Source organism: Topomyia yanbarensis, chromosome 3 (genome assembly GCF_030247195.1).
Source record: "Topomyia yanbarensis strain Yona2022 chromosome 3, ASM3024719v1, whole genome shotgun sequence".
Taxonomy (NCBI): Eukaryota; Metazoa; Arthropoda; class Insecta; order Diptera; family Culicidae; genus Topomyia; species Topomyia yanbarensis.
In genome coordinates this window covers 271,707,606-271,729,148 of record NC_080672.1, presented here as the reverse complement: position 1 = coordinate 271,729,148, position 21,543 = coordinate 271,707,606, and the positions used below count along the sequence as shown (strand labels likewise).

The 21,543-nt window shown below is 38.9% G+C and overlaps 1 protein-coding gene across 1 annotated transcript in view; it reads right to left on the bottom strand.

Annotated features, from left to right (window-relative positions):
* LOC131687927 (otoferlin) overlaps positions 1–21,543 on the bottom strand; it is a 39,369-nt gene that overhangs the window by 7,965 nt on the left and 9,861 nt on the right. Inside the window, exons 5-14 of the mRNA XM_058972024.1 lie at positions 14,928–15,056; positions 14,318–14,842; positions 14,112–14,249; positions 13,666–13,858; positions 13,463–13,608; positions 13,146–13,403; positions 12,468–12,926; positions 2,605–2,807; positions 2,325–2,546; positions 2,114–2,259 (exon numbers count right to left, since the gene is read on the bottom strand). Of these exons, the coding sequence (XP_058828007.1) occupies positions 2,114–2,259; positions 2,325–2,546; positions 2,605–2,807; positions 12,468–12,926; positions 13,146–13,403; positions 13,463–13,608; positions 13,666–13,858; positions 14,112–14,249; positions 14,318–14,842; positions 14,928–15,056 (2,419 nt within the window). The remainder of the gene's footprint in view (positions 1–2,113; positions 2,260–2,324; positions 2,547–2,604; positions 2,808–12,467; positions 12,927–13,145; positions 13,404–13,462; positions 13,609–13,665; positions 13,859–14,111; positions 14,250–14,317; positions 14,843–14,927; positions 15,057–21,543) is intronic.

Here is a 21,543-nt window from a genome sequence, read left to right as displayed (position 1 = left end):
AAAAGTTTGATGAAAACCAAAAAACGTAGCCACTGGCGCCGGTTCGTCGACGGGCTAAGAAGAGAAACATTGATGAGCACTCTTTGAGGCACGGCCCGGCGCTTACGAAACCGAAACAGTACTAACGAGAGCGTGGAATATTCAAACCGTTGGATATTCGATTTTACCAAGAAGGTTTGTCCGGATTCCACCCCGGCACAGAAAATCAACCGCGCTGCGTCCCCTCACGATAACGCGAACGAAACACCTTTTTCGATGGTGGAGTTCTCACTTGGTCTCTTATCATGTAGCAATAAAGCCCCAGGGCTAGACAGAATCAAAAACCAAGGAAAACTAGCCTTCGACCACAACTCGTATGGACCGATTACAGTGCTTATAAGATTTTATGGTCACCGCAACATATTTATTTCATGGACTTGTTGACTTTTCTCGGTGAAAATGAAAACTCCAAATTTTCCCATTACCAGTAAGCCGAAACGTTACGTGTGGTAATGGGAAAATTTGGAGTTTTCATGTTCACCGAGAAAAGTCAACAAGTCCATGAAATAAATACGATTGCAATGCTGTCGACTGTATCCGAAAGTTGTTCGAGCAAATGATCTTTTTTCGCCTCGACAATTGGGTTGAAGCAAACGGCTTATTGTCAGATCTACAATTTGGTTTCCACAAAGGCAAGGGAACGAACGATTGTCGTGCGTTGCTCTTAAAAAAAATTCAAATGGCTTATACTAGCAAAGAGTAAATGGCATCAGTTTTCCTAGCTTTTGATTTAGTTTTTATCAAAATTATTTCTGAGAAGCTGCACCAGCATGGTCTTTCACTGGCACTAAACAAGTTTTTGCTAAACCTGCTATCTGAAAAACACATCCATTTTAAGCATGGTGATTTATCGACATCACGAATTAGCTACATGGGTCTTCCCCGGGGCTCATGTCTAACTCATGTCTATAACTTTTACGTGAATGACATTGATGACTGTCTTGTCAATTCCTGCACGCTAAGACTTGCAGATGACGGTGTGGTCTCTATTACAGGACCCAAAGCCGTCGATCTGCAAGGACCACTGCAAGATACCTTGGACAATTTGTCTGTTTGGTCCCACCTACTGGGTATCGAGTTCTCCATGGAGAAAACTGAGCTAGTCGTATTTTCAAGGAAGCATGGACCAGCGCAATTAATGAGTCAAACTATTGCTCAGGTTTCAACTTTCAACTTCGGCTCTAAAGGAACCTGGGGATGTCACAATTGCGGGGCGGCCCTGACTCCTGCAGTAGAAGTCTTTGGGAAACTCTATGCTTACTCATATGACCCTATGCGCCGCTTTTCCAAATTTTCTTTCTTCGTTTCAACAAAAAAGAAAAAAATTGACTCAGTCTTAGTTGTTAATAAAAAGAAAAAATAGAACTATGGCCTCCCCCTTAATCGGCAGCTACTATGCGATTTGGTATTCTATATGGACGAAGCGGTTGCGCAGTATCGCGACACGGACCCAATGTCGCGCCCCAGGATCTCGAAGTTATTCTTTTCAGTTGACCTGTGAACTTGAGGTCATGAATGGTAACGTTCGTTCAATGAACCTTGGATTTGTTCAGAACCTGGATGAACTGCAGCTAATAGTATGCCTTGCTGCAGCGGTGACCGGAAGATGTTTAGGATACCGATTTTCACCTAGAGGCGACCCGCCTCAACATCATCGGGAAAAGTGAGTATCTCCAGAGATTGGAGAGTCGAATCTCAAAAAATCGTGCCGCTATTGCAAGGCTGACCGAGTACCGAGACGGCAAAATTATGTCGTCATGTGGTTGCGATCATTGCACCTACTGAACTTCGCATGCTGACGGAAAAACAGGACATACTAGTACAGCAATAGAGTATCTTATCAAAATGGCTAATGCGTTACACTGCTATGGCCAAATCAGCCACGAGAAGCCCGATTTCAGATTTAAGTAATGTTTTACGGAAACAAAAATTTGGAAAAATTCGTTACGTACTAGGGGAGCGGGATAAAAATCTTTGTGACATGGGGGCAAGAGGAGACAATTTTGGGCCATTTTTGTATGCGTATTTTCTAAATGGTTCCTATGATACTTGAGAAATAATCTTATTTCAATACCTGTGCAATTGAATTCTTCGGGTACACCCATTGAAACGAAGTGGCGACTTCGGTAACGATCTTCGATGTCTATCGTCGTTGCTCCAATCAAATCATCCGATGAACACGTGTCCCGATCAACAACGGATATTTTCATGATCTGATCTCTGTGAATCATAAATTGTCGTTTCATCCTTTTCTACAAACAATGCGAAATTCTGGTTTTCTATACCTGGGTAGCCGACCATGCAGCACAAATCTTCTGCCAAATACCGGTTTCGAACGATCCTTGACATAGTTCGGTCGGTCAACAATTTTTTCTTTACCATATTCCAGTTTGATGTAGGCATCCGAAAGGCTGAAAATATCGCGGGATCGTAGGTTTAATCCTTGAATGACGTACACCACTACCATTATTTGGGTCTCCGTAGATAGGGCTGGTAAGGAACGTAAACTGAAACAATAACGAACATAAACAACAATAAGAAGAAAATGCATGTTTTTGCTATTACAACATATTGGACAGTGGATTCGACTGTTGAGTTGGTAATATACCTCCACTTGATGCTTTTATCCATACTTTACATTTAATACTACAATAAGGTTTCGTCAGCTTCAAAGGATTCTGGCTGGTTTTCTTGAATAATTGCATTGTTGTACACCAGTCTTGAAATTGCTCAAATTCTGCAATTTTCTCGAGTTCACAGGGATAAATCTGCAATTTAATGAAGGTTTCTATATTCAGATAACTTATCAAAAATTTTAAAAGAAACCGGGGTATGGAAAAATAGTGTATGGCACGCAACAATGGTTTTTTTCATGTGAATCTTTTTGTTAATGTAATCACAAAATTAATTCGTCGGGTTTGAAAAATAATGACATACGATATTTCGAGATAAAGTTACGAAACCGCGAAAGTTTCATATGTTGATAACCAAAGCACAACTTGGTAGACGAAGCGCGCTTGGAAGCGCTGTGTCTTTCGATCTATTTCTATTTCTCGGATCTCTATAAAAATTGAGAAAATATGCCCAAGGAGTTGTACTTTCAGAAAAGAATTTTTTTTCGATTTTTTGAAAAATGAAAAAAATATGTAACCTCTTAAAGGTTGCGAGAGTTCGTGCTTGTTCCTTCTGTCGAAAAAAATATAACATAACTGATATACAGGTATACCTCGATAGTACGTACACCTTCGCTTCGTTTAGCGTACCTACTATCGAGATGTACCTACTATCGAATCACAAAAATAAATTTCAAAATATTACTCTTTATCCACTATGCTATATTTCTCCTTAGCTGGGAACCATTTTGGTAAAAATCATTTTTTCCATTATGGTGAAAATTGTTAAGGACCATCTTTGCGCGTGAAGAGCACAAAACCTATAACTAAATTAGTTATGGAATTTGCGTTTCGACTTCGTCTCATCAGAATCCGACACTAACTTAGTTAACGGACTAAACGAGTGCCGGATTGACGCTAGCTCCAAAAAAACAGAGACACAATTTGTGTTCCTGTTCCCCTGGTCAAGCGTAATGTCCCGCAAGAAAAGGAGCTCCTTTTTAGGTTGAAATTGATCCTGCGCTAGCATAGTCCGTTAACTCATTTAGTGTCGGATTCTGTAATATTGAATGAAGTGAAACTCTTCAAAAATACAACATTTATCACTAAATTAATCACCCTATTAGCGATAAACTACCCTATCACTAGGAACTTAATTTTCGAATGTTATGGGTTCCATCAACCACGGTGATTCAAAATGACGTGAAAAACATTTCCTTCGTCTAGTATAGCTCTTTTGAATATGGTAGCATTTCGTTGAGCTTTTCCATAATTTTTTAAGAACTTCTGTAAGGTTTTGTTGAACTTCCTAGGACTTCTTTGAACTATCCTATATCTCTGAAATTCGTAAGATATTTTATTTCCTGAAGCACAAGGTGTTGTTTTTGTATATTTTATTCGTGTACGATTTATCAAAGTATTGGGACAAATATGTACACCAAATTAATTGGCTTTAAAATCCGAAATACTGGAGTAGCCTGTGTGGTCACTTCCTGGCAGAAGTTTTCCAAATCTTTTCAGATACACACTGGATCACAGATTTCTCGAAATTTTACAGAAGTTAGTATGGCTTCTCAGAAGCTTGTGGAACTTGCTGTACCTACAGTGTTCCTCGAAATACTTCGTGAAAGTTAGTTATGAGTTTCATATAATGTACTTAGTCATTTTTTAAAGCTTGATAGAATTTTATAAAATTTGCAGACACCCCCCCCCCCCAATATTTAAAAGATTTTCCATAAATCCTTCCAATATTCTTGATCCTTCGCGAGATTTCCAAAAATTTTCATTAGGGTCGTAAGATTTTCTTGAAGTTTAGTTCAGTTTGACTTAATCACAGATAGCCGTTAACAAAATATACTGAAACTGTAATACTATCTTTAAATGTTCAGTTCGCAGCTCGCAGAATTACCTGAGGTTGGTAAAATATGCGTAAAATCTTCAATGCCCTGCTGTTTATAGAAAATGTTTGCTTAAAAAATTCCTGAAGCTTGAAGGATTTTTTAAAATTCCATGCGACCTTCGAAGGCCTACATTAAAGTTCATTTAGATACTCTGAAGTTTGACATAAACAAACTAAAGCTAACGTGAGGGTTGGATGTAAGTCGAAACTTCATTCGTGTGATGCCTAGGCTCATGTCCAAACATTATACGTTGAAAGCGCATCTCCGCCGTATTGGGCTCGATGAAGATAATCAATGTGCTTGCGGAGAGGGATACCAAGACTTTGAACATGTTGTTTGGTCTTGCACTGAATATCGTGAAGCTAGATCCCAATTAATAGATTCCTTACGAGCCCGAAGAGAATCACCTAATGTTCCTGTTCGTGATATCCTCGCTTTACGAGATCTTACGTACATGAACCATATTTATTATTTCCTAAAAACAATAAATGTTCAAATATAATTGTCCCCGCTATATTCCTAGTTTTCTATTCCTTGCTACCCATGAACAAATTACAAATCCTTGCAGTTAGTTAAGTTAGATCAAATAATAAAAATAAAGAAAAGAATATAAAAAGACTACAGAAAAGCTATCAATAGGTTTACAATGTATTTAAGAAAATAGGGTCTAAATAAAAATGTTTCAGATGATGATTATTCTGAGTGTTAGTATTAGGAAGTGTAATGTAATAGTCTTCAAAACTTTTGTAACATTATATGTAAAAAAAACCCCGGCGTAAGAAAGTTTTTATTCGCAATTCGTGCCAAATAAACGTTTTGTGAGAAAAAATAAAATAAAGCTAACGTGAATGTCGTGCAAATTGTGTGATGTTCTAAGGATGTCCTTGTAAGATAGCAATCTCTGGAAATAATATAAAGGACTTTCCTGAAACTTGTAGGACGTATCTAAAGCTTGCATTTTTTTTATTCTTGACTAGCTGACCCGGCAGACGTTGTCCTGCTTATAATTATTTACTGGAAAATACAACACGAAAGGTAAAATGGCAATGCTTGTGGATCAAATTAGGTTGTGATATGATAATGATTCCAACTATAAAACATGTTACGAAAAGTTCTGTAATATACGTTATGATAAACATCGTTTTTGTTTGTGCCTATGTCTATGTACAGTAACAATACTGATGCTTTACCAATGTGTGAACAGGGCCGTGGGAGAATCGACAATACTCCAAACTTATGCCGAAGCTTTTTAATAACTTATTTTCATTGTCAAAGATTCGACTTGAGTTGGAATTTTAATCCGTTTTAACCATGGGAATTCAGTTTTCCTCGAAATACTTCGTGGAAGCTAGTTATGAGTTTCATATAATGTACTTTAGGTTCATAGTAATTGTTTTAAAGTTTGATAGAATTTTATAAAATTTGCGGGCGTTTAAAAGATTTTCCATGAATCCTTCCAATATTCTTGATACTTCGAGCGATTTCCAGAGATTTTCATTAAGTTTTTTCCCTTTTTTTTTATTTCGACTATGTTAGTCACATTTTCTTTTTTACGTTTTAACGACATTCAATTAGCTAGAGATTACTGGGTAGGGAAAGTTATGAAACGTAGAGCCATAGTACTCAAGTGAGAGCAAGGATGTGAAGTAAACAGATCGGAAAACTAGAAGTGGCAGGGTCATTAGAACAGGCTTAATATCGTGCGGGCTTAATTTTTGCCTTCTGATAATGAGGGTCGAGCTTAGGCAGAATAACTACGAATCACTCGAGTTCACTATCATGTGTCCTTGATAAAGGTAGACGTATCTATCTTTACCGAGACAACCGGCAAAAATTAAGCCACGCAAGATCACCACTGAAAACCTGTCGACGATTAGCATCAATCTGAATGATGATTGCTGCTGTTCATCTCTGTATGCCTTTTGAATGCCGGGATAGATTTTTATTAGACTATTGTCACTGTTCTCACAGTCGTGGCGGGTTTGCTACATTGTGTAAGGCAGTGGCTGTGTCTACAGCGGCTACCCACCGCTGCCGATGGAATCCCATCAGTTTCTTTTTCTTTTTTCCCTTTTTTTTTTTTTTATTTCGACTATGTTAGTCACATTTTCTTTTTTACGTTTTAACGACATTCAATTAGCTAGAGATTACTGGGTAGGGAAAGTTATGAAACGTAGAGCCATAGTACTCAAGTGAGAGCAAGGATGTGAAGTAAACAGATCGGAAAACTAGAAGTGGCAGGGTCATTAGAACAGGCTTAATATCGTGCGGGCTTAATTTTTGCCTTCTGATAATGAGGGTCGAGCTTAGGCAGAATAACTACGAATCACTCGAGTTCACTATCATGTGTCCTTGATAAAGGTAGACGTATCTATCTTTACCGTGACAACCGGCAAAAATTAAGCCACGCAAGATCACAACTGAAAACCTGTCGACGATTAGCATCAATCTGAATGATGATTGCTGCTGTTCATCTCTGTATGCCTTTTGAATGCCGGGATAGATTTTTATTAGACTATTGTCACTGTTCTCACAGTCGTGGCGGGTTTGCTACATTGTGTAAGGCAGTGGCTGTGTCTACAGCGGCTACCCACCGCTGCCGATGGAATCCCATCAGTTTCTTTTTCTTTTTTCCCTTTTTTTTTATTTCGACTATGTTAGTCACATTTTCTTTTTTACGTTTTAACGACATTCAATTAGCTAGAGATTACTGGGTAGGGAAAGTTATGAAACGTAGAGCCATAGTACTCAAGTGAGAGCAAGGATGTGAAGTAAACAGATCGGAAAACTAGAAGTGGCAGGGTCATTAGAACAGGCTTAATATCGTGCGGGCTTAATTTTTGCCTTCTGATAATGAGGGTCGAGCTTAGGCAGAATAACTACGAATCACTCGAGTTCACTATCATGTGTCCTTGATAAAGGTAGACGTATCTATCTTTACCGAGACAACCGGCAAAAATTAAGCCACGCAAGATCACCACTGAAAACCTGTCGACGATTAGCATCAATCTGAATGATGATTGCTGCTGTTCATCTCTGTATGCCTTTTGAATGCCGGGATAGATTTTTATTAGACTATTGTCACTGTTCTCACAGTCGTGGCGGGTTTGCTACATTGTGTAAGGCAGTGGCTGTGTCTACAGCGGCTACCCACCGCTGCCGATGGAATCCCATCAGTTTCTTTTTCTTTTTTCCCTTTTTTTTTTTTATTTCGACTATGTTAGTCACATTTTCTTTTTTACGTTTTAACGACATTCAATTAGCTAGAGATTACTGGGTAGGGAAAGTTATGAAACGTAGAGCCATAGTACTCAAGTGAGAGCAAGGATGTGAAGTAAACAGATCGGAAAACTAGAAGTGGCAGGGTCATTAGAACAGGCTTAATATCGTGCGGGCTTAATTTTTGCCTTCTGATAATGAGGGTCGAGCTTAGGCAGAATAACTACGAATCACTCGAGTTCACTATCATGTGTCCTTGATAAAGGTAGACGTATCTATCTTTACCGTGACAACCGGCAAAAATTAAGCCACGCAAGATCACAACTGAAAACCTGTCGACGATTAGCATCAATCTGAATGATGATTGCTGCTGTTCATCTCTGTATGCCTTTTGAATGCCGGGATAGATTTTTATTAGACTATTGTCACTGTTCTCACAGTCGTGGCGGGTTTGCTACATTGTGTAAGGCAGTGGCTGTGTCTACAGCGGCTACCCACCGCTGCCGATGGAATCCCATCAGTTTCTTTTTCTTTTTTCCCTTTTTTTTTATTTCGACTATGTTAGTCACATTTTCTTTTTTACGTTTTAACGACATTCAATTAGCTAGAGATTACTGGGTAGGGAAAGTTATGAAACGTAGAGCCATAGTACTCAAGTGAGAGCAAGGATGTGAAGTAAACAGATCGGAAAACTAGAAGTGGCAGGGTCATTAGAACAGGCTTAATATCGTGCGGGCTTAATTTTTGCCTTCTGATAATGAGGGTCGAGCTTAGGCAGAATAACTACGAATCACTCGAGTTCACTATCATGTGTCCTTGATAAAGGTAGACGTATCTATCTTTACCGTGACAACCGGCAAAAATTAAGCCACGCAAGATCACCACTGAAAACCTGTCGACGATTAGCATCAATCTGAATGATGATTGCTGCTGTTCATCTCTGTATGCCTTTTGAATGCCGGGATAGATTTTTATTAGACTATTGTCACTGTTCTCACAGTCGTGGCGGGTTTGCTACATTGTGTAAGGCAGTGGCTGTGTCTACAGCGGCTACCCACCGCTGCCGATGGAATCCCATCAGTTTGTAGCAAACCCGCCACGACTGTGAGAACAGTGACAATAGTCTAATAAAAATCTATCCCGGCATTCAAAAGGCATACAGAGATGAACAGCAGCAATCATCATTCAGATTGATGCTAATCGTCGACAGGTTTTCAGTGGTGATCTTGCGTGGCTTAATTTTTGCCGGTTGTCACGGTAAAGATAGATACGTCTACCTTTATCAAGGACACATGATAGTGAACTCGAGTGATTCGTAGTTATTCTGCCTAAGCTCGACCCTCATTATCAGAAGGCAAAAATTAAGCCCGCACGATATTAAGCCTGTTCTAATGACCCTGCCACTTCTAGTTTTCCGATCTGTTTACTTCACATCCTTGCTCTCACTTGAGTACTATGGCTCTACGTTTCATAACTTTCCCTACCCAGTAATCTCTAGCTAATTGAATGTCGTTAAAACGTAAAAAAGAAAATGTGACTAACATAGTCGAAATAAAAAAAAAGGGAAAAAAGAAAAAGAAACTGATGGGATTCCATCGGCAGCGGTGGGTAGCCGCTGTAGACACAGCCACTGCCTTACACAATGTAGCAAACCCGCCACGACTGTGAGAACAGTGACAATAGTCTAATAAAAATCTATCCCGGCATTCAAAAGGCATACAGAGATGAACAGCAGCAATCATCATTCAGATTGATGCTAATCGTCGACAGGTTTTCAGTGGTGATCTTGCGTGGCTTAATTTTTGCCGTTTGTCACGGTAAAGATAGATACGTCTACCTTTATCAAGGACACATGATAGTGAACTCGAGTGATTCGTAGTTATTCTGCCTAAGCTCGACCCTCATTATCAGAAGGCAAAAATTAAGCCCGCACGATATTAAGCCTGTTCTAATGACCCTGCCACTTCTAGTTTTCCGATCTGTTTACTTCACATCCTTGCTCTCACTTGAGTACTATGGCTCTACGTTTCATAACTTTCCCTACCCAGTAATCTCTAGCTAATTGAATGTCGTTAAAACGTAAAAAAGAAAATGTGACTAACATAGTCGAAATAAAAAAAAAGGGAAAAAAGAAAAAGAAACTGATGGGATTCCATCGGCAGCGGTGGGTAGCCGCTGTAGACACAGCCACTGCCTTACACAATGTAGCAAACCCGCCACGACTGTGAGAACAGTGACAATAGTCTAATAAAAATCTATCCCGGCATTCAAAAGGCATACAGAGATGAACAGCAGCAATCATCATTCAGATTGATGCTAATCGTCGACAGGTTTTCAGTGGTGATCTTGCGTGGCTTAATTTTTGCCGTTTGTCACGGTAAAGATAGATACGTCTACCTTTATCAAGGACACATGATAGTGAACTCGAGTGATTCGTAGTTATTCTGCCTAAGCTCGACCCTCATTATCAGAAGGCAAAAATTAAGCCCGCACGATATTAAGCCTGTTCTAATGACCCTGCCACTTCTAGTTTTCCGATCTGTTTACTTCACATCCTTGCTCTCACTTGAGTACTATGGCTCTACGTTTCATAACTTTCCCTACCCAGTAATCTCTAGCTAATTGAATGTCGTTAAAACGTAAAAAATTTTCATTAAGATCGTAAGATTTTCTTGAAGTTCAGCTCAGTTTGACTTAATCACAGATAGCCGTTAACAAAATATACTGAAACTGTGCTGATGTTATACGCTTAATAGTCCCATGTATATAGGGAATCCCATAGAACATGGGACAACTATGCGTATTATGGCAGTGTAATACTATATTGTTCAGTTCGCAGAATTACCTGAGGTTGGTAAATTATGCGTAAAATCGTCAATGCTCTGCTGTTTATAGAAAATGTTTGCTTAGAAAGTCCCTGAAGTATGAAGGATTTTTAAAAATTCCATGCGACCTTCGAAGGCCTACATTAAAGTTCATTCAAATAATCTGAAGTTTGACATAAACAAACTAAAGCTAAGGTGAGGGTTGAATGCAAGTCGAAACTTCATTCGTGTAATGTCTAGGCTCATGTCCAAACATTATACGTTGAATGCGCATCTCCGCCGTATTGGGCTCGATGAAGATAATCAATGTGCTTGCGGAGAGGGATACCAAGACTTTGAACATATTGTTTGGTCTTGCACTGAATATCGTGAAGCCAGATCCCAATTAATAGATCCCTTACGAGCCAGAAGAAAATCACCCAATGTTCCTGTTCGTGATATCCTCGCTTTACGAGATCTTACGTACATGAACCATATTTATCATATCCTAAAAACAATAAATGCTCAAATATAATTGTCCCCGCTATATTCCTAGTTTTGTATTCCTTGCTACCCACGAACAAATTACAAATCCTTGCAGTTAGTTAAGTTAGATCAAATAATAAAAATAAAGAAAAGAATATAAAAAAGACCACAGAAAAACTATCAATAGGTTTACAATGTAATTCAAGAAAATAGGGTCTAAATAAAAATGCTTCAAATGATGATTATTCTGAGTGTTAGTATTAGGAAGTGTAATGTGATAGTCTTCATAACTTTTATAACATTATATGTAAAAAAAGAAACCTCGGCGTAAAAAAACTTTTGCGAATGCCGTGCCAAATAAACGTTTTGTGAGAAAAAATAAAATAAAGCTAACGTGAATGTCGTGAAAATTGTGTGATGTTCTAAGGATGTCCTTGTAAGATAGTAATCTCTGGAAATATAAAGGACTTTCCTGAAACTTGTAGGACGTCTCTAAAGCTTGCAATTTTTTTAATTCTTGATAGATTTGACGTTGAATTTATGACTAGAAATACTGCATATATGAAAGTTTGAAATACTTTGCTGGACCTTTCAGACCTACTCTGAGTGGCACACAACTTCTCTACAATTTTTAAAAGTTCTCTTGAAACCTACACTGCCAATGATCGCTATTCTGTCCCATAAAGATAGGAAAACCCAGAGAAAACGGGACAAAAAAATGAAACGAACATTTTTATTTATTGTAGTTGTACGTACTATTGAGGCAAAACGTACGTACTATCGAGATATATGTACATCAAATTCTGACAATCAACCCACGTGAAATAACAGATATACCAAGCATTCTAAGTCACATGTTTATGTGGTACTGTCCATAATAATTCATTCCAGAGTATTCTGTGATGTAGTAAAACTCGTGTAGTTGGTGAATAAGTTTCCGTTCATGAACGGTGCTCTCACCCCTTATGTCAAGTGCTGCAAAACGTGTCTCCGACCGAATCCGATAAATTTCTACTTGATTTAGACAGGCTTACAGTCAGCTCCCCGAAACATGCCCCGTTAGACTGACAAAATTCGACCACCAAACTCCACTCTACAAATTTCTAAGAATAGAATGTTTCGGACTAAAACTCACCACCTCAGGCCCACGAGATTCTGAAAACTTAACTCTTGAATCAGAAATCAGTTATCTACATCCTGAAATGTGAATACTGTCTTTTTTGCAAGCGAAGCATGGATTAACCACATAACTGCTCTTTGTTTTTGCACATTTATACATCTATCAGTACAAAACGATATGTAAATGTAAATATCAATTTATAAATTGAGCCCGGCGGTGTTCATTGAAATTGAATTTGAGGCAACTACATCAATCAACGTAATGAAAGTGGATGTTCAGAATTTACCTTCAACTTATGCTTGTAATCGGACGGCTGGGAGCTGCAACTGTTATAAAACTTTGTCCACCATGTGTACTCTGCCTCTAGGGAGCCCCGCCTGTAGGTATCATTCTCTGAATGTTTCCTTTTGTCAGCGGCCAGTTTAAGTTTAGCCTCAACGATCCCTTTGATAGTTAGCAGTGCCGGTCTAATCTTATTGGTCAAGGACGATTTTCTTCCCGATATTTCAATCAGCGGATGTTCTTCTGGATTTGAAAATGCATCAATTGGTGTTGTCTCCATTATATGATCAGTGCCAGTGTTGCAAACCAAATAATTTTGAATCAATGCAGAATTCTCGGTTAGGAGAAACGATTTTGGCGTTTCGATTATGTTCGCAGCTACCACCCGATCTACGTTTATTCGAGAACAATCTATTAGGTGAATAATCAACGGTGGCCAGTATTCTAGTTTTGTAGGAAGCATCTGAAAATTAATTGGAAATTAAGAAATAATAGTAGCTTTCTAGCACTATCCCGATCAGAATGAAATAACAAGATTATAACAGAACACAATTTTTGTAACATATTGTGTTATAAATTAGGTCTCGTTAGTAGTTAAAATAACAGAAATTTATAACAAGTAACAAAGCGAGATATAGTTTTGAAATATTTCTGTTATGTGTTTCTGATCGGGTATACCAACCAGGGATCCTTTTGTGTAGGAGTCCAAAAAATTAATGGATTGGCCAAAACTCCTGCTTGATAGCCCACTCATTAGTTTCAGTTCCCCAAGAGTTATTTGAACTCGAAACCTCCCCACGTTGGCGAGTTTGCATTTATCGAAACCTCTCAACCCTCCGAACAGTACTTCAATATTGAACATACTCGTTATCGGACGTATGCTTTTGGGAATTCCCGGAATTAAATTTATTATAACTTTCTTTGCGTCGCAATGCTCCATCTATAAGAAATCATCGTTGAACAATCGACACAACTATGCCATAAGTTTGACAATTTCACCTGTGTTATTTGAATAGACATTAGTATATCAGCCGTATGCTGTCCATTCCGGAATACTCCAATCCATCGTAAAACAGAGTCTCTGCGGTTATTGAACCTCATCCACAGGTCGGTGGCCGATTTTTCCCCATCTTTTTGCTGTAGAACTTTATTGCTCCATTCAAGAGGACGTTGGATAGGTAAATTTATTAACATTCTCTTACCCTTGGGAAATGTTTTCACACCTTGTTTGTTATCAGCTATTAACGATTCATCCCTCAGCGAGAGCGCTGTACAGGCAGGATTACGATGAACACCTTTATTGATGATATCGCCATTGTCCGATGTTGTGCTATTCTGGATGATGGCGACTTGGGCCCAACCGATGCCGATGATTTCGTCAGTTCTCTGGAAACACTGGCAATAATCACTCATTAGATAAAGGAACCTTACTGTTATCTGGGGTGAATTGAAAAAAAAACTTTTTTTGCCAGTGAAAAATTGAATAAAAGCATGAAATTGTTATATATTTTTAATAGCAATTTCGGCTATTTGCAGTGATTGATAAAACCACCTAAGAGATTGTTTTCCTCTATGTTACGGTAAATCTAATACAAAGACCAATCATATGACAATCAAATTAATGTATATAGTGGTTTTGTTTTCTTACCATTCGTTTATCTTCATCTAACAAAATCAGCATAACACTGAAGTCCGTTGACATAAAGCAGTCATTGTACTCTATCAACCTAACGTTGCGAAATTCAATGATCTCGTTCCACACAGGAGAAAGTGTCCGCGGAATCACCTTAAAATATAAATGGAATTATTTAAACAATAACGACTCGTTGTACTACAATATACGGAAACACCTACCGATGTGACCATCTCAACATTTTCAAACAGCACTACCAGTTTGGGATCACTCAGTCCGCTGGTATCGAATCCAGCCTGAATCTTTGCTTGGTGCACATTGACGGTGCATTTCATTGGGTGAGGGGATTGGTGGCATTGAACTATGTCCTGATTATTGAATAGTGGTGCCGATTTTTGCTGTTTGTCCCATTCGGCAGCATCTTGTTCCGTTCCAACCCAGACTGCAGCATCCAGTTTGGCGTACACACATCCACACCACTCAGGCCCGCAGGAATGCTGGCAGCGGAAAGGCCTCAGTAATAACGAACATCGTTTGGGGCACTGCATGTCAGTGGCTACTTTAGTACTTGTATTGCTCGACGCAGCTGGATTGTGCATATAATCAATAGTATTCAATCGGCAAAGAGCATCGGGATGGGTTTTGCTACAACTTGGAATGCATCCTTTCGCAGTCGTTTGTTTGCAACTTCCGCGTCCTTTTGAATGACGTATGAATAGAAGACACTCGGGAAATGTGTTTTGGTCCTGTGGATTCATCAAATTAAACGACAAAAATGAAGGAACACTATCGGAGTGAATTGATCGTGTTTGAATTTGTGGCAGAACTTACGTCATGGGTTATTTTCTTCAAAGATTCTAACAAAATGATTAACTTGCTATGAATGGATTGGATTTCGTCTGGAGTGGAAACTTGTTTAATTGACAGTTTTAGGTGTTCGGTTGATGCCGTGAGATTATCCTATATAGTAGAAATACGGTTAGAGGTCGTTAGAAAATCTTTTCGTAAAATTGAAATATCCGAGTAGTGACCCAAATGATATGTTGATATGGTGTGGGTTTTTTGACCTGACTGATATTGGCTTTATCGAAAGTTAGCTTAATTGAACCTCCATGTATTTATTTGTGAACATATATGTGCCTAAAATCAGTTAGTTAGAAGTTGGTTAGAAATCAATGCATTGGTAATATTCTAACATAAGATTTTGAAATTTTGAAAAAAACATGGCTTTAAAACTTTCAGAAGGGACAAAAATTGAATAAAAAAAAACTTACAGGTATGAGATGTTAATCTGCTATATCGGCTCAGTCATCACCGAAGAACCGATGTGACTTTAATTCTGGAATATGCTCGGAATCCGGAATTCCCGGAATTGTCGATAGCGCACAACATATTCAAAGAATTTTTGATTAGCCATCAGTAATTGGATTTTTTATTACGATTGTCCTGGTTTATATGGGAAATTCCTGTGACCGCAGTAACCAATTTGTAACTCCGGAACCAAAAAGCAGATCTGAATGAAATTTAATATCAGTCAATGGAAGTATTGTATCTTTCATTCGAAATTGTGAAAATCGGTTAAAAACTTGCTGAGAAAGTGGTGTTATATTGCCATAGGAACTTGGCGAGTTCCGTTATAGGTGGTCAGTGTTATTAAACCTACTTTGATTAACCTTCAAACTACCAAGCCCTCTTCGATACACCAAAATCGACGTTCTTTTTGCCATAACTTTTTTTCTGTTTAATCGATTTTGATGCAGTTTTTTGCAAAAGAACCGGAAATTATTCCAATTTTCGTAAATGCGTTAAAAATCGTATTCGGAGCTACGACCCTGGAGTAAATCCAGATTGCAGTGGGGTACCAACTTTTGGCCATTTTTAGTTTTTCATACATATTTTCAAAACAACGCTAGAATTCAACATTTTTCGACAAGAATTTGTCAGAATTGACCTTCTTGTATAATAATTGCACTTCATATATTAGTAATACGAATTGGCCAGTTCCTGGGAGCGGTTCCCAAAAGTGGCCATTCATGAGCTTACATTGCATATGCTTTATTATAACAGAAACACTAATTTCTTCAACAAATCTTATCAGATCGTATACTTAGTATAGCAAGCAATTAATTCAATAAAGGTTTAATATAGATTTGCCACTTTCTGACCAGTTCCGGGAATTCCGGAACACGGTTCCCAGGACGAAATTTATTTTTTATGATAATTGTGGAATGCGACACATCAAAAAACATCAACTCGATGATCTATGAAGAATGCAATCACATTCGAAGGCATCTGGACACATGTAGACACTTGATGACCAGTTCCGAGAATTCCGGAACACGGTTCCCGTGTCAAATTTTTTTTATGATAATCATGGTATGCGGCACATTAAAAAACATCAACTTGATGATCTATGAAGAATGCAATCATATACGAAGGTATCCGGACACATGTAGACACTTGATGACCAGTTCCGGTAATTCCGGAACATGGTTCCCAGGTCAAATTTTATTTTCAATATAATCATAGCATGCGGCACATCAAAAAACATCAACTCGATAATCTATGAAGAATGCAATCATATACGCAGGCATCCGTACACTTGTGGACCATTGATGACCAGTTCCGGGAATTCCGGAACACGGTTCCCGGGTCAAATTTTATTTTTATGATAATCATGGCATGCGGCACATCAAAAAACATCAACTCGATGATCTATGAAGAATGTATTCATATACGAAGGCATCCGGACACATACGGACACTTGATGGCCGGTTCTTGGATATCCGGTACACGGTTCCCAGGTCAAAATTTATTTTTATGATTGTGGCATGCGGCACATCAAAAAACATCAACTCGATGAACTGTTAGGAATGCAATCATATACGAAGGCATCCGCACACTTGTAGACCATTGATGACCAGTTACGGGAATTCCGGTACACGGTTCCCGGGTCAAATTTTCTTTTTATGATAATCATGGCATGCGGCACATCAAAAAACATCAACTCGATGAACTGTTAAGAATGCAATCATATACGAAGGCATCCGCACACTTGTAGACCATTGATGACCAGTTACGGGAATTCCGGAACACGGTTCCCGGGTCAAATTTTCTTTTTATGATAATCATGGCATGCGGCACATCAAAAAACATCAACTCGATAATCTATGAAGGGTGCAATCATATACGAAGGCATCCGGATACATACGGACACTTGATGGAGAGTTTCGGGAACTCCGGAACACGGTTCCCAGGACGAATTTTATTTTTATGATAATCGTGGCATAAGGCACATAAAAAATATAAACTCTATGATCTATGAAGAATGCAATCATATACGAAGGCATCTGGATACATATGGACACTTGATGAAGAGTTCCGAGAATTCTGGAACCCCTTCCCAGGACGAATTTTATTTTTATGATAATCATGGAATGAGGCACATCAAAAAACATCAACTCGAAGATCTATGAAAAATGCAATCATATACGAAGGTATCCGGACACATACGGACACTTGATGACCAGTTCCGGGAATTCCGGGACATGGTTCCCAGGTCAAATTTTATTTTTATGATAATCATAGCATGCGGCACATCAAAAATTATCAACTCGATGAGCTATGAAGAATGCAATCATATACGAAGGCATCCGTACACATGTGGACCATTAATGACCAGTTACGGGAATTTCTGAATACGGTTCCCAGGACAAATTTTATTTTTATGATAATCATGGCATGCGGCACATCAAAAAACATCAACTCGATGATCTATGAAGAATGTAACCATATACGAAGGCATCCAGACACATACGGACACTTGATGGCCGGTTCTGGGATATCCGGTACACGGTTCCCAGGTTAAAATTTATTTTTATAATTGTGGCATGCGGCACATCAAAAAACATCAACTCGATGAACTGTAAAGAATGCAATCATATACGAAGGCATCCGCACACTTGTGGACCATTGATGACCAGTTACGGGAATTCCGGAACACGGTTCCCGGGTCAAATTTTATTTTTATGATAATCATGGCATGCGGCACATCAAAAAACATCAACTCGAAGATCTATGAAAAATGCAATCATATACGAAGGTATCCGGACACATACGGACACTTGATGAACATGTTTCGGGAATTCCGGAACATGGTTCCCAGGTCAAATTTTATTTTTATGATAGTCATAGCATGCGGCACATCAAAGAACATCAACTCGATAAGCCATGAAGAATGCAATCATATACGAAGACATCCGTACACATGTGGACCATTGATGACCAGTTCCGGGAATTCCGGAACACGGTTCCCGGGTCAAATTTTATTTTTATGATAATCATGGCATGCGGCACATCAAAAAACATAAACTCGATGATCTATGTAGAATGTAACCATATACGAAGGCATCCAGACACATACGGACACTTGATGGCCGGTTCTGGGATATCCGGTACACGGTTCCCAGGTCAAAATTTATTTTTATAATTGTGGCATGCGGCACATCAAAAAACATCAACTCGATGAACTGTAAAGAATGCAATCATATACGAAGGCATCCGCACACTTGTGGACCATTGATGACCTGTTACGGGAATTCCGGAACACGGTTCCCGGGTCAAATTTTATTTTTATGATAATCATGGCATGCGGCACATCAAAAAACATCAACTCGATAATCTATGAAGAGTGCAATCATATACGAAGGCATCCGGATACATACGGACACTTGATGGAGAGTTTCGGGAACTCCGGAACACGGTTCCCAGGACGGAACCCCTTCCCAGGACGAATTTTATTTTTATGATAATCATGGAATGAGGCACATCAAAAAACATCAACTCGAAGATCTATGAAAAATGCAATCATATACGAAGGTATCCGGACACATACGGACACTTGATGATCAGTTTCGGGAATTCCGGAACATGGTTCCCAGGTCAAATTTTATTTTTATGATAGTCATAGCATGCGGCACATCAAAGAACATCAACTCGATAAGCCATGAAGAATGCAATCATATACGAAGACATCCGTACACATGTGGGCCATTGATGACCAGTTCCGGGAATTCCGGAATACGGTTCCTAGGACAAATTTTATTTTTATGATAATCGTGGCATGCGGCACATAAAAAAACATCAACTCGATGATCTATGAAGAATGCAATCATGTATGAAGACATCCGTACACATGTAGACACTTGATGACCAGTTTCGGGAATTCCGGAACATGGTTCCCAGGTCAAATTTTATTTTTATGATGATCGTGGCATGTGGCACATCAAAAAACATCAACTCGATGATCTATGAAGAATGCAATCATGTATGAAGACATCCGTACACATACGGACACATGATGCCCGGTTCCGAGAATTCCGGAATACGGTTCCGAGGACGAATTTCGTTTTTTATGATAATCATGACATGAGGCACATCAAAAAACGTCAAGTCGAAGATCTATGAAGAACACATCAAAAAACATCAACTCGATGTCTATGAAGAATACGAAGGCATCGATACAAGCGGACACTTGATGACCGGTTTCAGGAATTCCGGAACACGGTTCCCGGGTCGAATTTTGTTTTCCATGATGAGCATGATAATATATGAAGGCATCTGGACACATGATTCTCAGTTCCGGGAATTCCGGAACACAGTTCACAGTACGAAATTTTTTATTCGATTTTTTTGTTTTCGAGTTGAGCTATGCGGTTCATCAAAAAAAACACCTACTCGATGATCTACGAAGAAAGCAGTCATCCAGACACATACGGACATTTGATGGCCGGTTCCGTGAATTCCGGAACACGCTTTATTTTCCTTTCGTTAAGGAACGATTGCTAATGGTCTGTGAAACCGTAGTACACAAAACAAATACTCTGGAGCAGAAAAGCATTTGTTTTGTTGCTCATAAGCTGTGCGGATTATAGCAGACGCATGTGAGTGTGTCATCGCTCCAAATTTGGGCTCCTATCACAACATTTCCCGTATAAACTTAATGTCACTCCTGAATACCATGTCTACAAACATGTCTAGTATGAATAAGAAAATCGGAGACAAATAACTGTATTGTGGCGACTTGTGGTTACTTATACTGTGATATTTTACTTATGAGTTTCTCATTTGACTTCCCACAAATTTCAGCATTGATCATGATCGCTGAGAAATATTTTCCTAAAAAGGCAAATCAAATTGGCACTAAAAATGGGGTAAAGATGAGGTTGAGAAGCTGAACGATATTTTTTTTAACCACTCCAACGGGGAAAAAATATCGTTCATCACGCATATGAAGTTTACTATTCCATTGTATGGTATTGGTGATGTTATAGTTATAGGAGTAGAGGGTAAAGCCGGCGCAAAAAAACAAAATGTCAATAATGTGGGTTGAGAGAGGGGTGTGGTGGTAAAAAAAGACTATCCAATTCTATTTTATCTCTTTGTGGTTCGTTGATATTTGCACTCAATCACTGTGTGCGAATTACTGCATGTACATGAGGATGGTTTTTGGACAAGAGAGCGTTAGCTCAAAACCAAAAATGCGACCGCGCTATTTTGGGTAAAACTTTAAAAAATAAGTTACGTAACGGAGTGTAGTATCAAGGCTTTGCTTTAAATATATTACAGATCTTACAGAAAAATATATCGGCCAAGGAACCGTATTCTGGAATCCACGGAACCACAACATCAATAGACCGCATGTGTCCGGATGTCTTCATATATGACTGCTTTCCTCGTAAATCATCCAATTGATTTGTTTGGTTATGTTACTCTCCATCAAGTGTCCGTATGTATCCGGTTGCCTTCGTATATGATTGCATTCACCATAGAACAGCGAGTTGATGTTTTTTTGATATGCCGCATGCCACGATTATCATAAAAATAAAATTCGTCCTGGGAACCGTGTTCCGGAATACCCGAAACTCTCCATCAAGTGTCCGTATGTATCCGCATGCCTTCGTATATGATTGCACTCTTCATAGATCATCGAGTTGATGTTTTTTGATGTGCCGCATGCCATGATCATCATAAAAATAAAATTTGACCTGGGAACCGTGTTCCGGAATTCCCGGAACTGGTCATCAATGGTCCACAAGTGTACGGATGCCTGCGTATATGATTGCATTCTTCACAGATCATCGAGTTGATGTTTTTTGATGTGCCGCATGCTATGATTATATTAAAAATAAAATTTGACCTGGGAACCATGTTCCGGAATTACCGGAACTGGTCATCAAGTGTCTACATGGTTCCGGATACCTTCGTATATGATTGCATTCTTCGTAGATCATCGAGTTGATGTTTTTTGATGTGCCGCATGCCATGATTATTATAAAAAAAATTTGACACGGGAACCGTGTTCCGGAATTCTCGGAACTGGTCATCAAGTGTCTACATGTGTCCAGATGCCTTCGAATGTGATTGCATTCTTCATAGATCATCGAGT